We start from the raw sequence: 17,199 nt of genomic DNA, 5'->3' as shown, positions 1-17,199 counted from the left end.
ATTACATGATTATAAATATCTATTTTAAATTTAAATAAGGTCAAAATATCTTAAAAAGATTTAAAAAAAATCTTAAAAGATAAGATATTTTTAAATATCTTAAAAGATAAGATATTTTAAAATATCTTAAAAGATTTTATAAATATCTTAAAAGATATTTTTTAAAATATCTTAAATATCTTAAAAGATATTATAAATATCTTAAAAGATATTACAAATATCTAAAAAATCTGACCTTAAATTTAAAAAAAATATAATCAAATTTAAAAATAAGATAGATTTTTAAGCAAAAAGATAAATACTAATTCTATTCGAATTCAAATTTCACTAATATCTTGAATTAAATTAAAAAAAATTTAAATTAATTCAAAATGATAATTAGAATTGAATTAGGAATAGAAATAGTATATATACAAAACCATACAAAAAATTGGAAGTTAATTCCATGAAAAAGTATGAAAAATTGAAGAAAATTGAAAAAATTCGAAACTGTACGGACAGTTCTGCGATCATGAAACTATCAAGACCTGATTTTGTCAAATCTTCAAAAAATCATAACTAATTCAAATAAAATCCAAATTGAGTTCTGTAAAAGGCTAACTTGCTTAATTTTTTCCATACTATCCAATAAAAATAATGCCAGAACCGAAATAACAATTATTTTTCACGAAAATTTCACAATCATCAATCAATCATCAAATAACACTCAATACAACATGATACCATCCAAAGAACATACAAACAATCGTTTTAAAGTCCAAATTACATGTAAGTAAATCAATTACCATGGCTCTGAGGCCAGTTGTTGGAATTTATTTTACCAGGATCTTAGATCTACTCACAAGTATGTTTATTAACATCCTAAATATGAACTTTCTAAAACGATAAATTAAACACATATAAAGTTAAAGAAACCTTACATTGGGTGCAGCGGAATAATATGACTCCTTCCGTTCAGATATCTAGCCCTTGATTCCTTTCTGTAGCAGAGCATTATCAATATCTGAACCTGGATCTCTTTCTCTGAATCTTTGATGCTGAAACTCCTTTGGTGATGATCTTTCTTCACGATCTTCCTCACTATGATTGAGGTATCACTTGATGTGTGTGGGCACTACTCATACACTAAGGATTTCGAAATTATCAAGGAAGAAGAGAGAGAGAGTGGTCAGCTAAAGATAGGGAGAGGGAAGGCTCAGTTTTTCTGAATAGAAAAAGTCAGAAGAAAAGTGTAATTTTCCTGAAGCCTTCACTATCTATTTATAGCATTCCTACTAGTGTTAGATTTGAATTATATGGCGTTAAAATAATGAAAAAAATCAGTTTAAATTTCCTACAAAAGTGGCTGGCCCTAAACTTAGTGGATTGGGCCTTGCTTTTTGCAATTTTGCAATTTTAACACCTTTTGTATCTGATTTTCTCAAAAATGCCAATTTCCTAATTCAACCATTTAAATGCCAATTCTAACTATTTAATAACTATAAATAATTATTAAATAATATTGTCATTTATCATATTTATTAATTGAACCATACAAAGTATCATAATTAACAAATATGCCCCTATAAACTCTTTCTTTACAATTTCGCCCTTACTTAGTGAAAAATTCACAAATAGACATAGTCTAATTTGAGAATTATAATTGATTAATCAAAACCAATTACATGAGTCTTACAAGCAATATTATCTCAACTAGTGGGGGGACCATGGGTCTATATAACCGAGCTTCCAATAAGTAGATCAAGAATTTAGCACTAAAATTCACTAACTTATTAATTCTTCGTTGAATCCACGCATAGAACTTAGAATTGCACTCTCAGTATATAGAATGCTCTATATGTTCCACCATATAGACACATCATTAGTTATCCATTGTTATAATCCTAATGTGATCAATGATCCTCTATATGAATGATCTACACTGTAAAGGGATTAAATTACCGTTACACCCTACAATGTATTTATTCCTTAAAACACTTGACCCCGTATAAATGATATTTCAGCTTATGTGAAATGAGTACTCCACCATTTATGTTCGTTTGGTCAAGCTCGAAGGAGATCACCCTTTGCTTACTATTTGCCAGATAGAAGCTATAGATTCCATGTTTATGCTAGCGCTCCCACTCAATTGCACTACCGTGTTCCCAAAATGTACGTATCACCCTGACCTAAAAGTAGGCTTAACTAACAAATCAAAGAACACGAATAGCCTTTCAAGATTGAGCCTAATCATATCTGGATTAAGATCATTTGATCTAGGATCAACTAGGCGATATTGACTTGAATAGATATTACGGTAAGTTTAATAAATCTAAGTCAAAGTTCAATATCGGTCCCTTCCGATGCATACTCCATGCATCCAACCTGAGCTTTACTTTAACCAATGCTCTGGAAAGAACATAGCACTTCTCCAAATGCAAGTAAACTCTTGTTGTAGATTATCATATCAGTAAAACCCTGTGTCTGATAAATCTAGGAAACTTTATTCACATAGTCATGTTTACTTTCCAATGTGTTGACGGCACAATAAACAGGATCAAGTATGTGAAAAGGGTTTCAGATGAATTTATACATTATGTACATATAATCATGAAATAAATCATGTGAACCATGCAACATTAAATGTTATTTCTGATCTATATTAATAAACAAATCTGATTATATTGAAATGAGTTTTATTTAGGGCATAAAACCCAACACTAATGACTCGCTAATTTTTGACAAACTTGATAACACAAAGTCCTACTCTTAAGACTTGAAGTCATTCCAATCTGCAATCTCCCATCAGTATATGCTCTCTGAACCATTTGGTTTACAGTGTCCCATACAACACCTGTGTTTCCATAAACACAAAGCATGCCCATAACATGCCACAAACTAGCTCAGTCTTGATCTCAGCCTACGCCCATGCATAATATTTATTTGTAGCTTGCAGCAACCATGCAAGTCTTTACACTGAGCAACCCATCTATTGTAGTGTTTCCCTCTGGATTCACACACCAAAACTGAACAAGTACTTTGATTCTTCAAACATATGAATTAGTGGGCTCCCCCTCTTCAACTAGGGAAGAACTTCTCTCTTAGAGGAATACCTCTCAAGGTATAGCTCGCAAGCTAACCTCATACTCGCATACGGTCCCTCCATTCCAAATGTCACTTTGATGAAGATGTTAAACTAATGCCTCCATCATTCTGACTCTTCACCCCTCGACATTTTTATGTTGCCTTAGTACCTTAGTCCTACTGACTTTCACCTTAGGCCAACATTGCCATGGTGTTATCTTAGTACCTGAGTCCTACTAACTTTCACCCTAGATACCTGACATTTCCTGTGTCCTGAGTCTTCTTGACTCTACATCCTTGACAATAATCGATCTCTATGATGCTCATCCTGATGCTTATAATGAATACCTAGTCTGTTAAGTGAACCGTGATGTCTTTCCCCCACTTCATTTGTTGGCATCCTCAACAACATGCCCACACGCAAATGCCTGACCGCCCAACTCTTCATGCACACCATGCCATCTACAAGTGCATCCCGCAGGATGTGACTCTTGAGTCAACTATCTCATATAGCAGCCTTATCGATCATCCAACTGATTCGCACTAGCATCACGCCCTTCCGGATCCCTCGATGTACTAAGTTCTAATGATATAACCCTCTAGCATTCATGCAAACTCTAGCACCTCTCTTGACCTTTGCAAGCTCACATGACTACTAAGTCTACCGGCACAACCCTCTGGCCTCCACTCAAACTCTAGCACCATTGTAATGTTTGTGCTCAGTCTTCTTAGCACTGATGGCTTCTTTGATGCCTTCTTTCCATAACTCTGCATCTCTAACAATGTCATTGTATGGCTTACGCCCACTGGCACTTTTCCAAGCCAACACATCTCACTCAACTGTCTATGTGCTTCCCCTATGGATCAAATAAAAGTTACATTCAAACACCTCTAAGTACAATCATCCTTTGACAATTGCAGCATCTGCCCCTTGGTCTCCATGTGCCTCCCTCTTGACACACACATGTAGAAATTAAAGCATTCAATGCCTATCCCAATTTGAACCATCTCGATCATCAACTCTTGACCACTATCGTGAGTTATAAGAATATAACGGCCCCTGCAATACTTCCACACCCCTGCCAACAAGCTTCCTTTGTAACAAAAGTGCCTCTTGCAGCTTACGATGTCACTATGGAAAACTCAGCCTAGTGTACCAAGCATACAGTATGGACAAGCCAATCAAACCTTGTACTATGCCAATGAGTTTCAAGCATTTTGTTGCGCCTCTCTATAATTGCACGTGGTAGTTGTCTTTTTAGCATATCTGAACTTAGTTCGAAGCAAGCATCCATGTCTCCTCTCTAGGATGTCTAGTATTCCCATGAAGAAAAGCAACTCAGTCTCAACTCCATCTCGGTCTACTAATCCATTTTAGAAGACTAACTAGCTCAATGACATCTTATTCCAGCATTCAGACCATCTCAATCCTTCCACAGGCCTATAATAGGCCAACCAGGTTCACCTCCTAATGAGATAAACTTGGCTCTGATACCAATTGTCACGGGGTTACATTTTCAGGCAGTGGAACACCCGTGTGGCACCTTGACTTTTCTAAGCCAAGGTCATCCTTCCAACTATCTGAGTAATAATGGGCTCATTTTTCACGCGACCGTATGCCTTGTACACACTTCCATCTCTCAAATAACTCCTATCGAGTCATGCTCACAAGCATCCATGATTTCATCCATGAATCGAAGCTCTCTAGCCAAGATACTTGCACTGTCCATATGTTCCTACTATGATAAGGAAAATCTCAGCACTAACACTCACTTAGTCACTCGTGACCAAGGTAGCATGTGTGGTAAGATGCCAACACTAAGCTGACGTGCCAACGCTTCTAATCATGCTCCATTCGATACTGTCTGAATAATATCCCTCATCGCCCAAGGACTCTCATATGTCCATGGTCCAATCCTCAAGGCACCATGCCTCTACACATGTTGGTAGGCCCTCGAGACAAGCCACCAAACTAGTAGCATATACGTTTGACCTCTATCTCTTTCTAACATGGTGCATCTGTCCCATGCGCGTATGCAAGCTAGCCCACGAATGACTACATGTGTCATCTCGTGTCGAGACTCATGGCTAAGGCACACCACAACGTCTCTTGGAGGTTTAGGCCACAATCTCTACTAGTGGCATACCGATAAGCCAATGGAAACATACCTACTAACCTCTGGCAGCATTCTTAGACGTACTACCAGGCCGGCCTGATATTGTCCATGAGCATTCCAACTCATGGAGACATATCAGTCCCATCGTTGTCCTCATATGCCCACCCTACTAGTCCCACTGTCTAGTAGTGTAATATCCTAGAGAATAATATGGTATTTAATTGGGCATATTTTATTAAATATGTAATTATTCTAATAATGAAGTAAGATTATGATCTTACTATGTTAATTAGTGTGAGTTTAATAAATGATTAAATAAAACGTGATTTATTAATTACGTAGATTTTATTGGAATATGTGGGTATCGTGTATACTATTTTCGGAATAAAATGTTTATGGGCTCGGCGACTGTGGGAACTTGACGGAGTGGTCGATGATGTCACGACAATATCAAATGGATTGAATTGGGTATTTTCTAGACTAGTTTAGAATTGTAAGTTATTGATTTGGTGGGATTAGCTAGAATTACCAAACTACTATTTTGTGTGATTTAGGTTTAATGGTTACTTAAGGAGTAAAATGGTCGTTTGAGGAAATTAGATGTTTGTTTTTTTTTTTGTCTTATGTGTATTAGTGGTGGATCTTTATTAACATTATTAAGTTAAAAAATAATAATAGATAGTAGTATAGTGAAGTTGGAAATGGTTAGAAAAGATAAGAACTTTGCACTCATCTTCTCCCTTTCTCCTTCAAGCATCTAAGAACCAGCCAAGAACTAGAGAATTTTTCACCAAATTATCTTTGATTTCTAGCACATCTTCATCCAAAATTCGGCCTAGAAGCTTAAGGGTAAGTTTCTTGCTTCATGGACTTAAGTTTTTCTAGTTGTTAGGTTGGTTTTAGGCTAGGGTTTTATGACTTTGTGACTGTAGGATTAAAATGAATTAAGGTTAAGTTTATAGGTCTGAATTAGAGTAAGTTGGTGTTGGGATTAGGTGATTTTTGTAACGTCCCCGCTTCAAGCCTCCATTGGGTCCTTACACCCACGGAATGAATGGCTTTTATACACGAGTACGTCACTCTGGCTGCTTCATGGACTGACGACTGACCCTACAAACCAACACGAGTGTTTCCAGCGTGCTTTGTCCTCACTCGCACGCTTCCTAGGAAAACTTCCCAGGAGGTCACCCATCTTAAAATTGCCCCAGGCTAAGCATGCTTAACTATGGAGTTCTTTCGAGATGGGCTACCAAAAAACAAGATGCACCTTGTTGATATAGGTAGTACCAATCAATCCATTTAAGCCCTCTTCAACTGTGTAGTCCCATACCTACACAGTCTCAGAATCATCCCACTTGACCTTCCCCAGGCGGTGTGGGATTGCACAGCTTACCCGGTATTTCCCCTTACGGATCACGAGACTAGTGACTGTCACAATTTTAGTGGTAGCTAGGTTTGTAGTAGGAAATTTTGACATTTTAGGGTTCAATTTAGGTTTTAACATAGTAATTGATAGAAATTAGTGAACTATGGTAAATTGTTGAATTTAATACCTTTTTTGTACGCTTATAAACTATTTTGGAGTTGTGTACCAAGTTTAGAAGGGTGTTGGTTCGAGTTTTAGGGAGAAACCCCTTAAATATTTGGTCTGCCAGAATCGGTCGACCGGTTGGTTCTGGTGCAGCAGAACCGGTCGATCGGTTTTCCTGCAGGAAAAATTCTTGGGTTTTTCTTTAGGCTCAATTTTTGCTTGGGATGGTATCTAGTATCTGATTTAGGTTCTTATTTGTTGTGTGGATTATTTTGGGGCTTGTTGGAGGTTAGGTTTTGCTCGGTTGGGGAATTAGGGTTAGTTTTTAGAATTTCAATTTAAGGTATTTATCGAATTTTATTATCGTGACATAGGATCTGGGATTGTCCAGCTCTGTTTCTACTCACAGCCCGCACGCCTGAAATCTGGATTGAGGTAAGAAAAGTGCTACGCACCGTTTATGATTAAACAAGTATGAATGTTATAGTCTCAATTATGATTAAGATCACGATATGTGTTTGTTGTGCCTTGATTACGATCGAGGATTGGAAATGGTCATTACCGTTATGAGTAATTACTCTTGAAACTGCTGATAGGTTTCTTACTTATCGTTCACTATATCGGGCAACGATAGTGACATACGTAGCTCGTGAATAACGAGTGGTAAGGGTGCTTTATGAAGCACCGATATTGTGTGATTAACAATATAAAAGTGTATGAGCATGTTAGTGTGTGATGTGTTATATTTGCGTACATTCTGTTATGGTGTGATTAATTAGATTTTATACTGTTTATGGATTTAATCACTTTTCTTGCTGAGTCTCTGTGACTTACGGGTGCTAAATGGTGCAGGGAAAGAAAGGGCGAGGTTGAGCAGCCATGAGTTTGAGGTCTCTCCAGCAGTGTACATATCAGCCGCGGTGCCACGGCCCAGCGGACATGATATCCCATTTTGAATGTTTTTTGGAGTATAAACTTATTTTATAAAAATACTTTTGGTTCTGAATGTAAATATTTTAGTAGCAGGGTGTCCCCATAAATATTAACAAATACCTTTTATAAAAGTTGTGCGTTTGTTTTGACAATAAATTTTTAGTTAGACACACTTTTTGTATATTTATATAATTTTTTTTGTATATTTATATAATTAATAAAAGATTAATTTTGTAAAAAACACACACATGTGGCGTTCTTGTGAAACAGGGCATTACAAGTAGTGGCTCACTTAGCACCAAGGTGCCAGGGGGTGATGGAGAGCTGACACCAAGTACTCCCCCCTTAAAGAGTATTCTAAGCTCTTAGCCTTCTACTAAGAACATATATGATTTTTGCTCTGTAGACATATGGTCATCACCATACACCAAATCATAAAGTTTCTCAAATCTGATTGTGTCATTGTATTCATAGACCTAAATAAATGGCCAATACCAAGTCTCGTCCTGATCTGGACAATATTGAAGATATTTACGAAAAGGGTAAATTGCGGCATAAATACCTAATGTTTCCAATTTTATACACTTAAATCCTTAATGTTTATTTTTGGTGGCAAAAATACCTAATGTTACAATTCTCTTACACCGTTACTACCTTACATTGACTCGACCAGATATTTCTTATGCAGTTGGAGTAGTAAGTCGATATATGCAGCAACCAAAGAAGCCACATTTGGAAGTAGTACGACGAATACTGAGGTATGTCAAAGATAGCATTAACTATGGTCTCTTCTATAAGAAAGGGGATGAGGTTAAGATCATCGGCTACTGCGATGCTGATTATGCTGGAGATCATGATACCCGACGATCAACTACTGGGTATGTATTCAAGATTGGATCTGGAGTAGTGTCTTGGTGTAGCAAAAGGCAACGAATAGTGTCTTTGTCAACCACAGAAGCAGAGTATAGAGCAGCAGCAATGGCGGCTCAAGAAAGTACGTGGTTGATGCAACTAATGAAGGATTTACACCAATTCACAGATTTTGCAGTGCCACTTTATTGTGATAATCAGTCTGCTATCCGTCTAGCAGAGAATCCAGTATTTCATGCTCGAACAAAGCATGTGGAGGTGCATTACCATTTTCTCAGAGAGAAAGTACTTCAAGAAAAAATAGAGATGCGACAAATCGGCACAGATGATCAAGTTGCTGATATATTCACTAAAAGTTTAAGTACGATTAAATTTTCAAAATTCAGAGATCAACTAAATCTTATCAAACGAGAAGAAGCTTGAAAAATATTTGATAATGAGGGGGAGTGTTAAAAATCATTATCAAATCTAGAATATGTTAGAATATTTTACAATGTTCTAAGAAATTTGTAAGAGAAATCAAGAACACTCTAGAAAGTTTTAGAGAAAACTTAGAATCACTAGAACTAAGATTAGATAATTCTAGAGTTGTTTAGAAAATAGTAAGAAGTAATTAATTAGTTAGTAAATTAGAAAAATCTAGAAATCCTTTGATACATCTTTTGTAGCCTATAAACATAAGTGAGGTGTGTGCGTAAGATGCAAGTTTGAGCAAGAGAGTTCAAAGTGTGAGTAAAAGAGTCTAAATTGTGTGAGTTCTTAATAAGTGTTTAAAGACAAAGTGTCCCAAAAGTGTGAGTTATACACAAGTGTGTAGTAAAGGTGTCTAGTGATAAAATAAAAAAGAGTGTGAGTGTTTGGTGTATTGTGATCTAGTAAAAAGTATTCAAATCTTGGTGTAATTACTTTTACAATAATAAAGTAATTACGTTTTTCACGTGTTGTGGTGTCCAACATATTTTTGGGTCACTTAAGTAATGCATAATTATGAAATACTGATTAGTTGTAATGATAATTTTTCTGGTTCATTAGCTACTAAGGTTATGAAAGAATTTTATTATTTTAATAGTATTGTTGTGGATGTAAAGCTTTCTAAATGAGTGTCCTTTCTTTGGAAGAGTCTGTTATAGGATCGTGATTTCTAAAAAGTTTGAGCAAGATGGCTTGTGGGAAGTGGTGATATTATTAGTATTAAAGAGAATGCAAGAATTCCTAAAGATTATGTTGGTCGTGCTTATTCTTTTCGAGTACAATCGGGTTAGTGATATGAAGAATGACATGGGGTTGTGGAATGTTCCTCTCATTGAGGAATTGTTTGATTCGACAGAAGCTAGGGTGGTGTTATCTATTCACTCTTCTTTCTCTGAGCTCCCGGATTGTCTTATTTGGCACTCTACGAAGTCTAGACATTACAATGTTCAAAGTGGTTATTAGAGTGTGGTAAAAGATTTGGGTTTAGGCCAAGCTTCTTCTTCCTCATGCTAATTTTCTTGGTGGAAATTTATGTGGGCTTTCTCTCTCCCTTCTAAGGTAAAAAATTTTATTTGGAAAGCAACCCTTAATTTTTTAAAATTTGTCAAGACATGGGCTCTCCTCTCCTTTGGTTTGTCCTATTTGTTGCCAAAACAATGAAACAATAATTTTTGAGCGTGTTGTTGACTTAAGAAAATTCAGTATGAGTGGCTTTAAAAAGGTTTGGATCGGATGGGAGGTGCTTCATCTTTCTATGAAGTGCCTATTGGGTTCATGGATATTCTTTGAAAGAAAGAGGTGGAGGAATTTTTGGTCCTTTGCTAAAGGATTTGGTATAAACAAAATTAGTTTATGCATGCCAATAAACTCCTTAATGATGTCTTGGTGAGTTTTTGGGCGTTGAACTATCTGTGGCGGTATCAAGATGCTCAACAACCTTCTCAGAGTGACCATATTAGAAGTTCCCCCACTATGTCGAGTACTACTATTAACGAGACTTCGCTAGCTAATGATAAGGTGAATTTATTTGTTGATGCTAATCTGAATTTATTTGTATTAGGTACTGTCGTGTATGATCAGTCGAGGCTAGTAAGATATTCTTCGACCATGCCTTTAAAGGCCTCCATTGCCCCGCATTTGGCTGAAGGTTTTTCTATCCTTCAAGGCATGCTTCTTTGTATTCGATTCAGCTTCTTAAGAACTGTATCAACTCTAATTGTCTCAGAGTTTGTCAAAGCATTCAGAGCAAAAATCATAAACAATTTGAATTTAGAATCGTGGTTCAAGATATTTTTCATGTGTGTAATTTTTTTTTTATTTTCATTTTTCATTGTAATAAGGCAAATGACTCTATTGCTCATTCTCTTACAAACCTTTGTTTTATCTTTGGATGCTCTAAAAATTTGGTGGTGAGCTACCTATTTGCCTTAAGCCTTAGAACTTTTGACTTTGATATTTTATTATCTTGCCATGTGCCTAATCATATTTGTTATGATATTTTATTTAAAAAAATAAAATAAAAAATAGGTTATAACAAATTGATAGTAGTGGAAAATAGAAAATGATTTGCTTCCTTCTTTCAACTATATTTCATCAATGAGGAAAAACAACAACAACAACAACAACAACAACAATAATAATAATAATAAATTCTTATCTTTCAAATGTCCCAATTGTTAATATATTTATTTTTGATGAAATCTCCCATTTATTTTGATTACATTATCCATGGCATCTACCTTGGAGAGTTTGTAATATGACCTAACATGTCTAAAGCTACACATGGTTGATCAGCAGGTACCTGTAAAGACAAAACAAAATCAATTGAATTCAAACCAAGATGATGAAGGCTCACACCCCATCATAACATTCTCAATTTTTTCACAATAAGGAAGAAATTTTTTACAAGTTAAGATCTCCATGCCCATGATTCATATTCAATATTTATCCTTATGACACAACATGAATTGCAGAGGTTAAGATACTGACATTAAGTAATTTTGGACACTGAGTACTTTCATAATTAATGGCTGACAATGAGATATGAACTTGGATAGGCAGATCTCATCACCTCATTATCTCTCTCTCTCTCACATGTAATTGTCACTGATACTTGTTATTATACCAATGCATGCAATAGCCATGAATGAGTGTTGTGGGCTATACCCAATAGCCCATAGGCCACTCCACTCCTATAAAGATTGAGTGTGCGTGGCTCTTACACACAGATAAATATTATCATCTTCATTAGCATGCTTGGTCAATGACCATTGTTCATAAACATATGTGCCAAAATTGTCTTGAAGAGGAACAATAATTGAAAAAGGTGACATAATTTTTTTTCACAATTTTAAACTCTACCCTGAAATAGTACTTTATTGTTACTACTAACTGTGTTTTTTTTTTCTTTTTTCTCAAGGTTCTACTAACTGTGTTTACTTGCTTGTTTGTTTGCTTGCTTATAGAGCCTAGTTGTTATGTACTATGTAGTGGTCCTATATAAAATATGTTTGTTGTAGGAAATTACATTTTAAGATAGCAGGTGATCAATTAAACTATCTACTATTTTACATGTAACAATATATATATATATATATATATCAATACTCTTATCTTAATATAAATGTGGAAAACATGTACCGACATGGGCAAGTTTTGTTGTATTCATCTTATTAATAATTTATTGTAAAGAGGAGTAGGGTTTTCAGCCACTCACTCACTATAAAACTTATCCTTCTAACCTATTTTGGGATTCACAACCGTACAAAAATGATAATATATATATATATATATATATTTATATATATACCTTAGAGAAACGTTAGGTGAGTGAGTAGTAAACTAAAACATGTTTTTTTTTCCTAGAATGAATTTCGATACAATATAAATAGTGGATGGGAAAATAATAAAAAAACAAAGAAAATGTTCATTGAGTTGAGTGGTAATGTAAATGTGATATGGAAAGTTTACTTACATCGTGTCCTGCTCCAAGAATCCAATAGAAGTGGAAGTTTTGGTGTGAAGACGTGAACCCTTTGGTTGGGCCTCCTTTCCCACAATACAGAGGAGTTCTATCCTTGCTCAAAAATGTTTGGAGTCCTTCCCACCTAAAATATGTTCAATATATTAATTAAGCAAGAAAACCACTAACACCAACTATAATAATTATATATATATATATATAGAGAGAGAGAGAGAGAGAAAGAGAAATTACTTGAGCTTCTTAACCCAAGCTTCAGTTCCCTTGGTTGCACAAATGAGATCAAGCTATAAACACCAACCAAAATTATCTCATAAGAAAATGTCATATTAGTACATCTAAACTTGTACCAGCTCCAATCGAGTGACTTTATCTCATTGAGTACATTACTATTTCATATCATCCAAATCATCATGCATCAATTTGTCAAGTAAGCAAAAAATTCCAAATGGGATCTAACCCAATTTCTATAGATGAGTAAGAAAATGACTTACTTGCCCACTGTATATAGTCACATTGACCCCTTTAGCAAGGAGTTGATCAACCTGTATGAAAGAAACAAAAACAAAAGCAAAAAAATCAATCTTTCTTTTCTCCACCAATAAATATATAAATATATATTATTATTCTTAAGATGATTTCATTGCTTAATTACCTCATCAATCCTTGGTCTCATAAAATCTCCTTGCATAGCAAAAAACACGCCTTTAGCTTGGCCTCCCCACCTATGAACCAATCACAATTTTCTTATCTCAAATTTTTTGTACTCTTCTTCTATATCATAAAATATGAATGTATTGTAAAATACTCACGTTACATTTTCTGGGATAATCTTAAGCTTCTTTTTAATGGCACCATTCATCAAATCATCAAGATCATCATCACCACCAGGTGTAGGTGTAGATCTGAATACACTAAGATATCTTGAGTGTCTCTTTGTTACACTCTCTTTTGGCAATTTAAGTACTGTTGTTGATGATGAGACTGAGTCCATTTCTGAATCCAATAGGAAGTTATAAAAGTCCTGAAAATGATCACAAGAAAACAATTAAGGCCATGTCATATAATGCTCATACAAAATGATTCACATTTATATTCTCAATTCAACTACTTAAACATAGTATGGGAAAGAAAATCTAAGCAAATTTCAGTACCACTCCATTGCTGTTGGCGTATATAACCTCTTCAAGTTCACCCCATGAATCAGTTGCTTCCTCATACTGACCCTGCTGAATTTGTTGCCTAATCTTCTCAGCCAAACTGTTTTGTGAAATGGGGTTTTTGTTAGATTTCAGACAATTTAACTTTCCAAAATTCAAAATTTATGTACAAGAGAAAACAGAAGAAGCAAAATGAAAAAGAACCTTTGTGATTGCTTCAATCCATTGTCATCAAGTCTTGAGACATCTTTGAGAAGAGGACCCCATGAAAACTGTATTTTTAACAGATCACAACATTGAAAGGACTTGATAAAATATTTCCATAGTTGTAGAATAAAAAAGAAATTGAAAATTCAGATAAAAGCTTTACCACAAAATCTTCAGGAGATATCCAAGTGTCTCCTAATGCAACTCCTGCATATTGAATTTGAAGCCCAACATAAATATATATATATATATATTAATTCTTGGTGAAGATTGGTTATGTGAATTGAATTTTACCTCCAAGTTTAAGTTTCAATTTCCCAGCTTCAATAGCTTTTAGAGCTGATAAAGCAAGAGTAACAGCAAATTTTCCTCCATAAGACTGAGCAACAATGAAAAGAGGACTCTTTTGAAGTTTCTCATCTCCATTAAAGAGCTTCTCCAACAATGTGGTCAGATCATCTGCTGCTTCTAAATCACTTTTTACAAACAACTTTGTGTCCTCCACAAAACTGTATCCTGTTCCAACTGGATTGTCCTAAATTTCACAACACAGAAGAAAAATCATAAGAATCAAAATTCACATTTTAATACTAGTTTTCCATAGTAGATTGATTAGATTAAAACCAATAATTCCCCACTTACAACAAACAAGAGATCTGCTTTTTGTAACCAAGTTAAATTCCTTGGCTTCAAGCCTGTGTCTAATGGTCCAACCTCTTCAAAATTCCCAATTCCAACTCCTGAAGCTCCCTTTTGTTTTCTCAAGAAAAACAAAGAAACAGATTCATATCACTTCTAATATGGGTATTCAAAACTAAAGCATCCAATGAAACTCTTTTCTCGAGAAAGTAACTGATATGGCTTAGAGAAAGATATTATAAATGAAGCATTTAATACACAAACATGTATACAAACATAACACAATCATACACACATACATATATATTTTCTAAAAGGGCCATGAATATTATAATACTTACAAACACAACACAATCATACTCACTATGTTCCTAATTTTGACAAGTGTAACTATCTAAACAATACTTATTTTTACATGATAATTAGTTATAATATTATAATATTATTACAATTATACCACTCTACACAAACGTACACACAAATTATTCTAACTTTTTCTTTATAAGAGTTATTAAACTTACAGGTCCTCCTTGAAGCCAGAGTACAATAGGCCAAGGCTTAGAGGGATCTTCAACTCTATAAGGACTCTTGTAAAGCCACCAGAACATGTGGGCTTCTGAGAAATTAACAAACTATACTCACTTCTCAAAATAAAAAATCCATCTTTATTCTTACCCAGAAAAGAAAAATGATGAAAATTTGAAAAAAGTGATCAACTTTGGAAGAATGGCTTACTGGGTCTGACTTCAACATAACCCCATTCCTCAAACCCATCTTGGGTTCTTGTTGGAATCTTTCTTCCTCCATGAATGAGTGGAAGAAAGCAGAGACTAAACATCACTACAAAGGCTAACAACTTCGCCATTTTCAACCCAAAAAAGATGAGAAAACCAGATAATGAGAACCACTTATGAAGTTATGACCTCTCTACACCAATATATATTTATATACATGTATGTATATGTGATTATATTATGTGACTGAAGCTCCCAAAAGGATAAAAACTTCTCTTTATAGTAATACAGTACGGTACGGGGAAGGAACAGTAAATATTTTATATATTAATTTTGGCTGACGGCAATTATTGATTTTAACCCCGTTAACACTTTTTTTTTTTCGTTAACTCTGTTCTTTCCTTCTAGTTTTTGAAAAAAACGATTTGAGAGGAAATCAGTAGGAATGATGTTAGGATTTTATGCCCTAAATAAAACTCATTTCAATCTAATCTGATTTGTTATCAATAAAATATTAGAAGTTATTTATGTTTACATGTAGTTTTCATGTTTATGGTTTGATGTATGTACAAAATCTGTTAAGTCCAGAACATATAGTCATTTACAATTACAGTGATATCAACACAGTGGAATGTGATTGTGATTATGCTTCGAAAGACAAAGTCCCTGTTTCATCAGTGCATTGGATTTATACTGATGTGATAATCAGCGATGTAGTGAACTTACACTTTGCATAAGTGTTATGTTCTTTCCAGAACATTGGCAAAGTATACTAGTTTCGAATGTATAGAGTATACATTGGACTGGACCGATATTGATCTTGGTTAAGATATTATAATCTCACCGTTGTATCTTTCTAAGTCAATATCACTAGTTAATCTTAGATCAAAAGATCTTAATCTTGATATGCTTAAGTTCAATCTCAGGAGTGTTGTTCATGTTCTTTAATTTGTTAGTTAAACCTACTTTCTGGTCAGGGTGATACGTACATTTTGGGAACATGGTAGCATGATTGAGTGGGAGCGCTAAACATAGATATGGAATCTATATTTTCTATAGGTACTTAGAAGTGAAACGATGATTTCCTTCGAGCTTGGCTTAATAGAGGTAAATGGAAGAGCTCTTGTTTCAGTGATTATATTCAATGAAATATCATTTACAGGAAACTAAGTGTTTTAAGGATAAAATACATTGAGGAGTGAAACGGTAAATTTATTCCTAATCGGTGTAAATCATCTATAGAGGATCTTTGATTATTGAGATTAAAACGATGGTTAAATGTTGATAGTGTATCTATATGGTGAAACATATAGAGCGTTCTATATGACTGAGAGTGCAACTACAAGTTCTATGAGTTGATGTAACAAGGAATTAATAAGTTAGGGAATTTACTTGGTAAATTCTAGTTCAGCTTATTGGAAGCTTAGTTGTATAGGCCCATGGTCCCCATACTAATTGAGACCATACTGCTTGTAAGACTCAGATAATTATAATTCTAAAATTAGACTATGTCTAGTTTGTGAATTTTCACTAAGTAAGGGCTAAATTGTGGAAGAAAAGAGATTCTAGGTTTTATTTATTAATTGGAAGACTTTATTATGTATGTCTAATTAATAAATATATTAAATGACAATTTTATTTGATAATTAATTTTAATTATTAAATAATTAGTTTTGGCATTTAAATGGTTAGAATTAAAAAATTAGCGTTTTTGAGAAAATAAGATGGAAAAATGACAAAATGGTAAAATCGCCAAGTGGTGCCCATTAACCTATGGCCGGCCACTTAATTAGTTTTTTTTCACTTAATATTTTCATTATTTTAATGCCTAATAATTCTTAACCTAAACCTAGTAATTACCTATAAATAGATAGTGATGACTCACACTTAAAGAGAGATGAAATTTTTTCCTTCAGAAAAATTGAGCCATCTACTATCCTTCTATAGCCGAACCACCATTCCCCTATCTTTTCTTCTTCAAATTTTCGAACCT

The 17,199-nt window shown here is 34.5% G+C and overlaps 1 protein-coding gene across 1 annotated transcript; it reads right to left on the bottom strand.

Moving 5' to 3' along the window:
* Positions 1 to 11,031: 11,031 nt before the first annotated feature.
* LOC115721411 (serine carboxypeptidase-like 51) lies at positions 11,032 to 15,500 on the bottom strand. The gene is made up of 13 exons (XM_030650700.2): positions 15,208 to 15,500; positions 14,994 to 15,088; positions 14,476 to 14,583; positions 14,128 to 14,368; positions 13,997 to 14,040; positions 13,831 to 13,898; positions 13,621 to 13,726; positions 13,279 to 13,490; positions 13,122 to 13,191; positions 12,961 to 13,011; positions 12,701 to 12,753; positions 12,461 to 12,593; positions 11,032 to 11,287 (listed from the first exon to the last, which is right to left on the bottom strand). The coding sequence occupies exons 1-13, from the start codon at positions 15,335 to 15,337 to the stop codon at positions 11,222 to 11,224; spliced, it is 1,377 nt and encodes a 458-aa protein (XP_030506560.2). The 5' UTR covers positions 15,338 to 15,500; the 3' UTR covers positions 11,032 to 11,221.
* Between the last annotated feature and the right edge of the window lie 1,699 nt (positions 15,501 to 17,199).

The sequence above is a fragment of the Cannabis sativa genome, chromosome 2 (assembly GCF_029168945.1).
Source record: "Cannabis sativa cultivar Pink pepper isolate KNU-18-1 chromosome 2, ASM2916894v1, whole genome shotgun sequence".
Classification (NCBI taxonomy): Eukaryota; Viridiplantae; Streptophyta; class Magnoliopsida; order Rosales; family Cannabaceae; genus Cannabis; species Cannabis sativa.
This window is presented reverse-complemented; position numbering and strand designations above follow the sequence as displayed.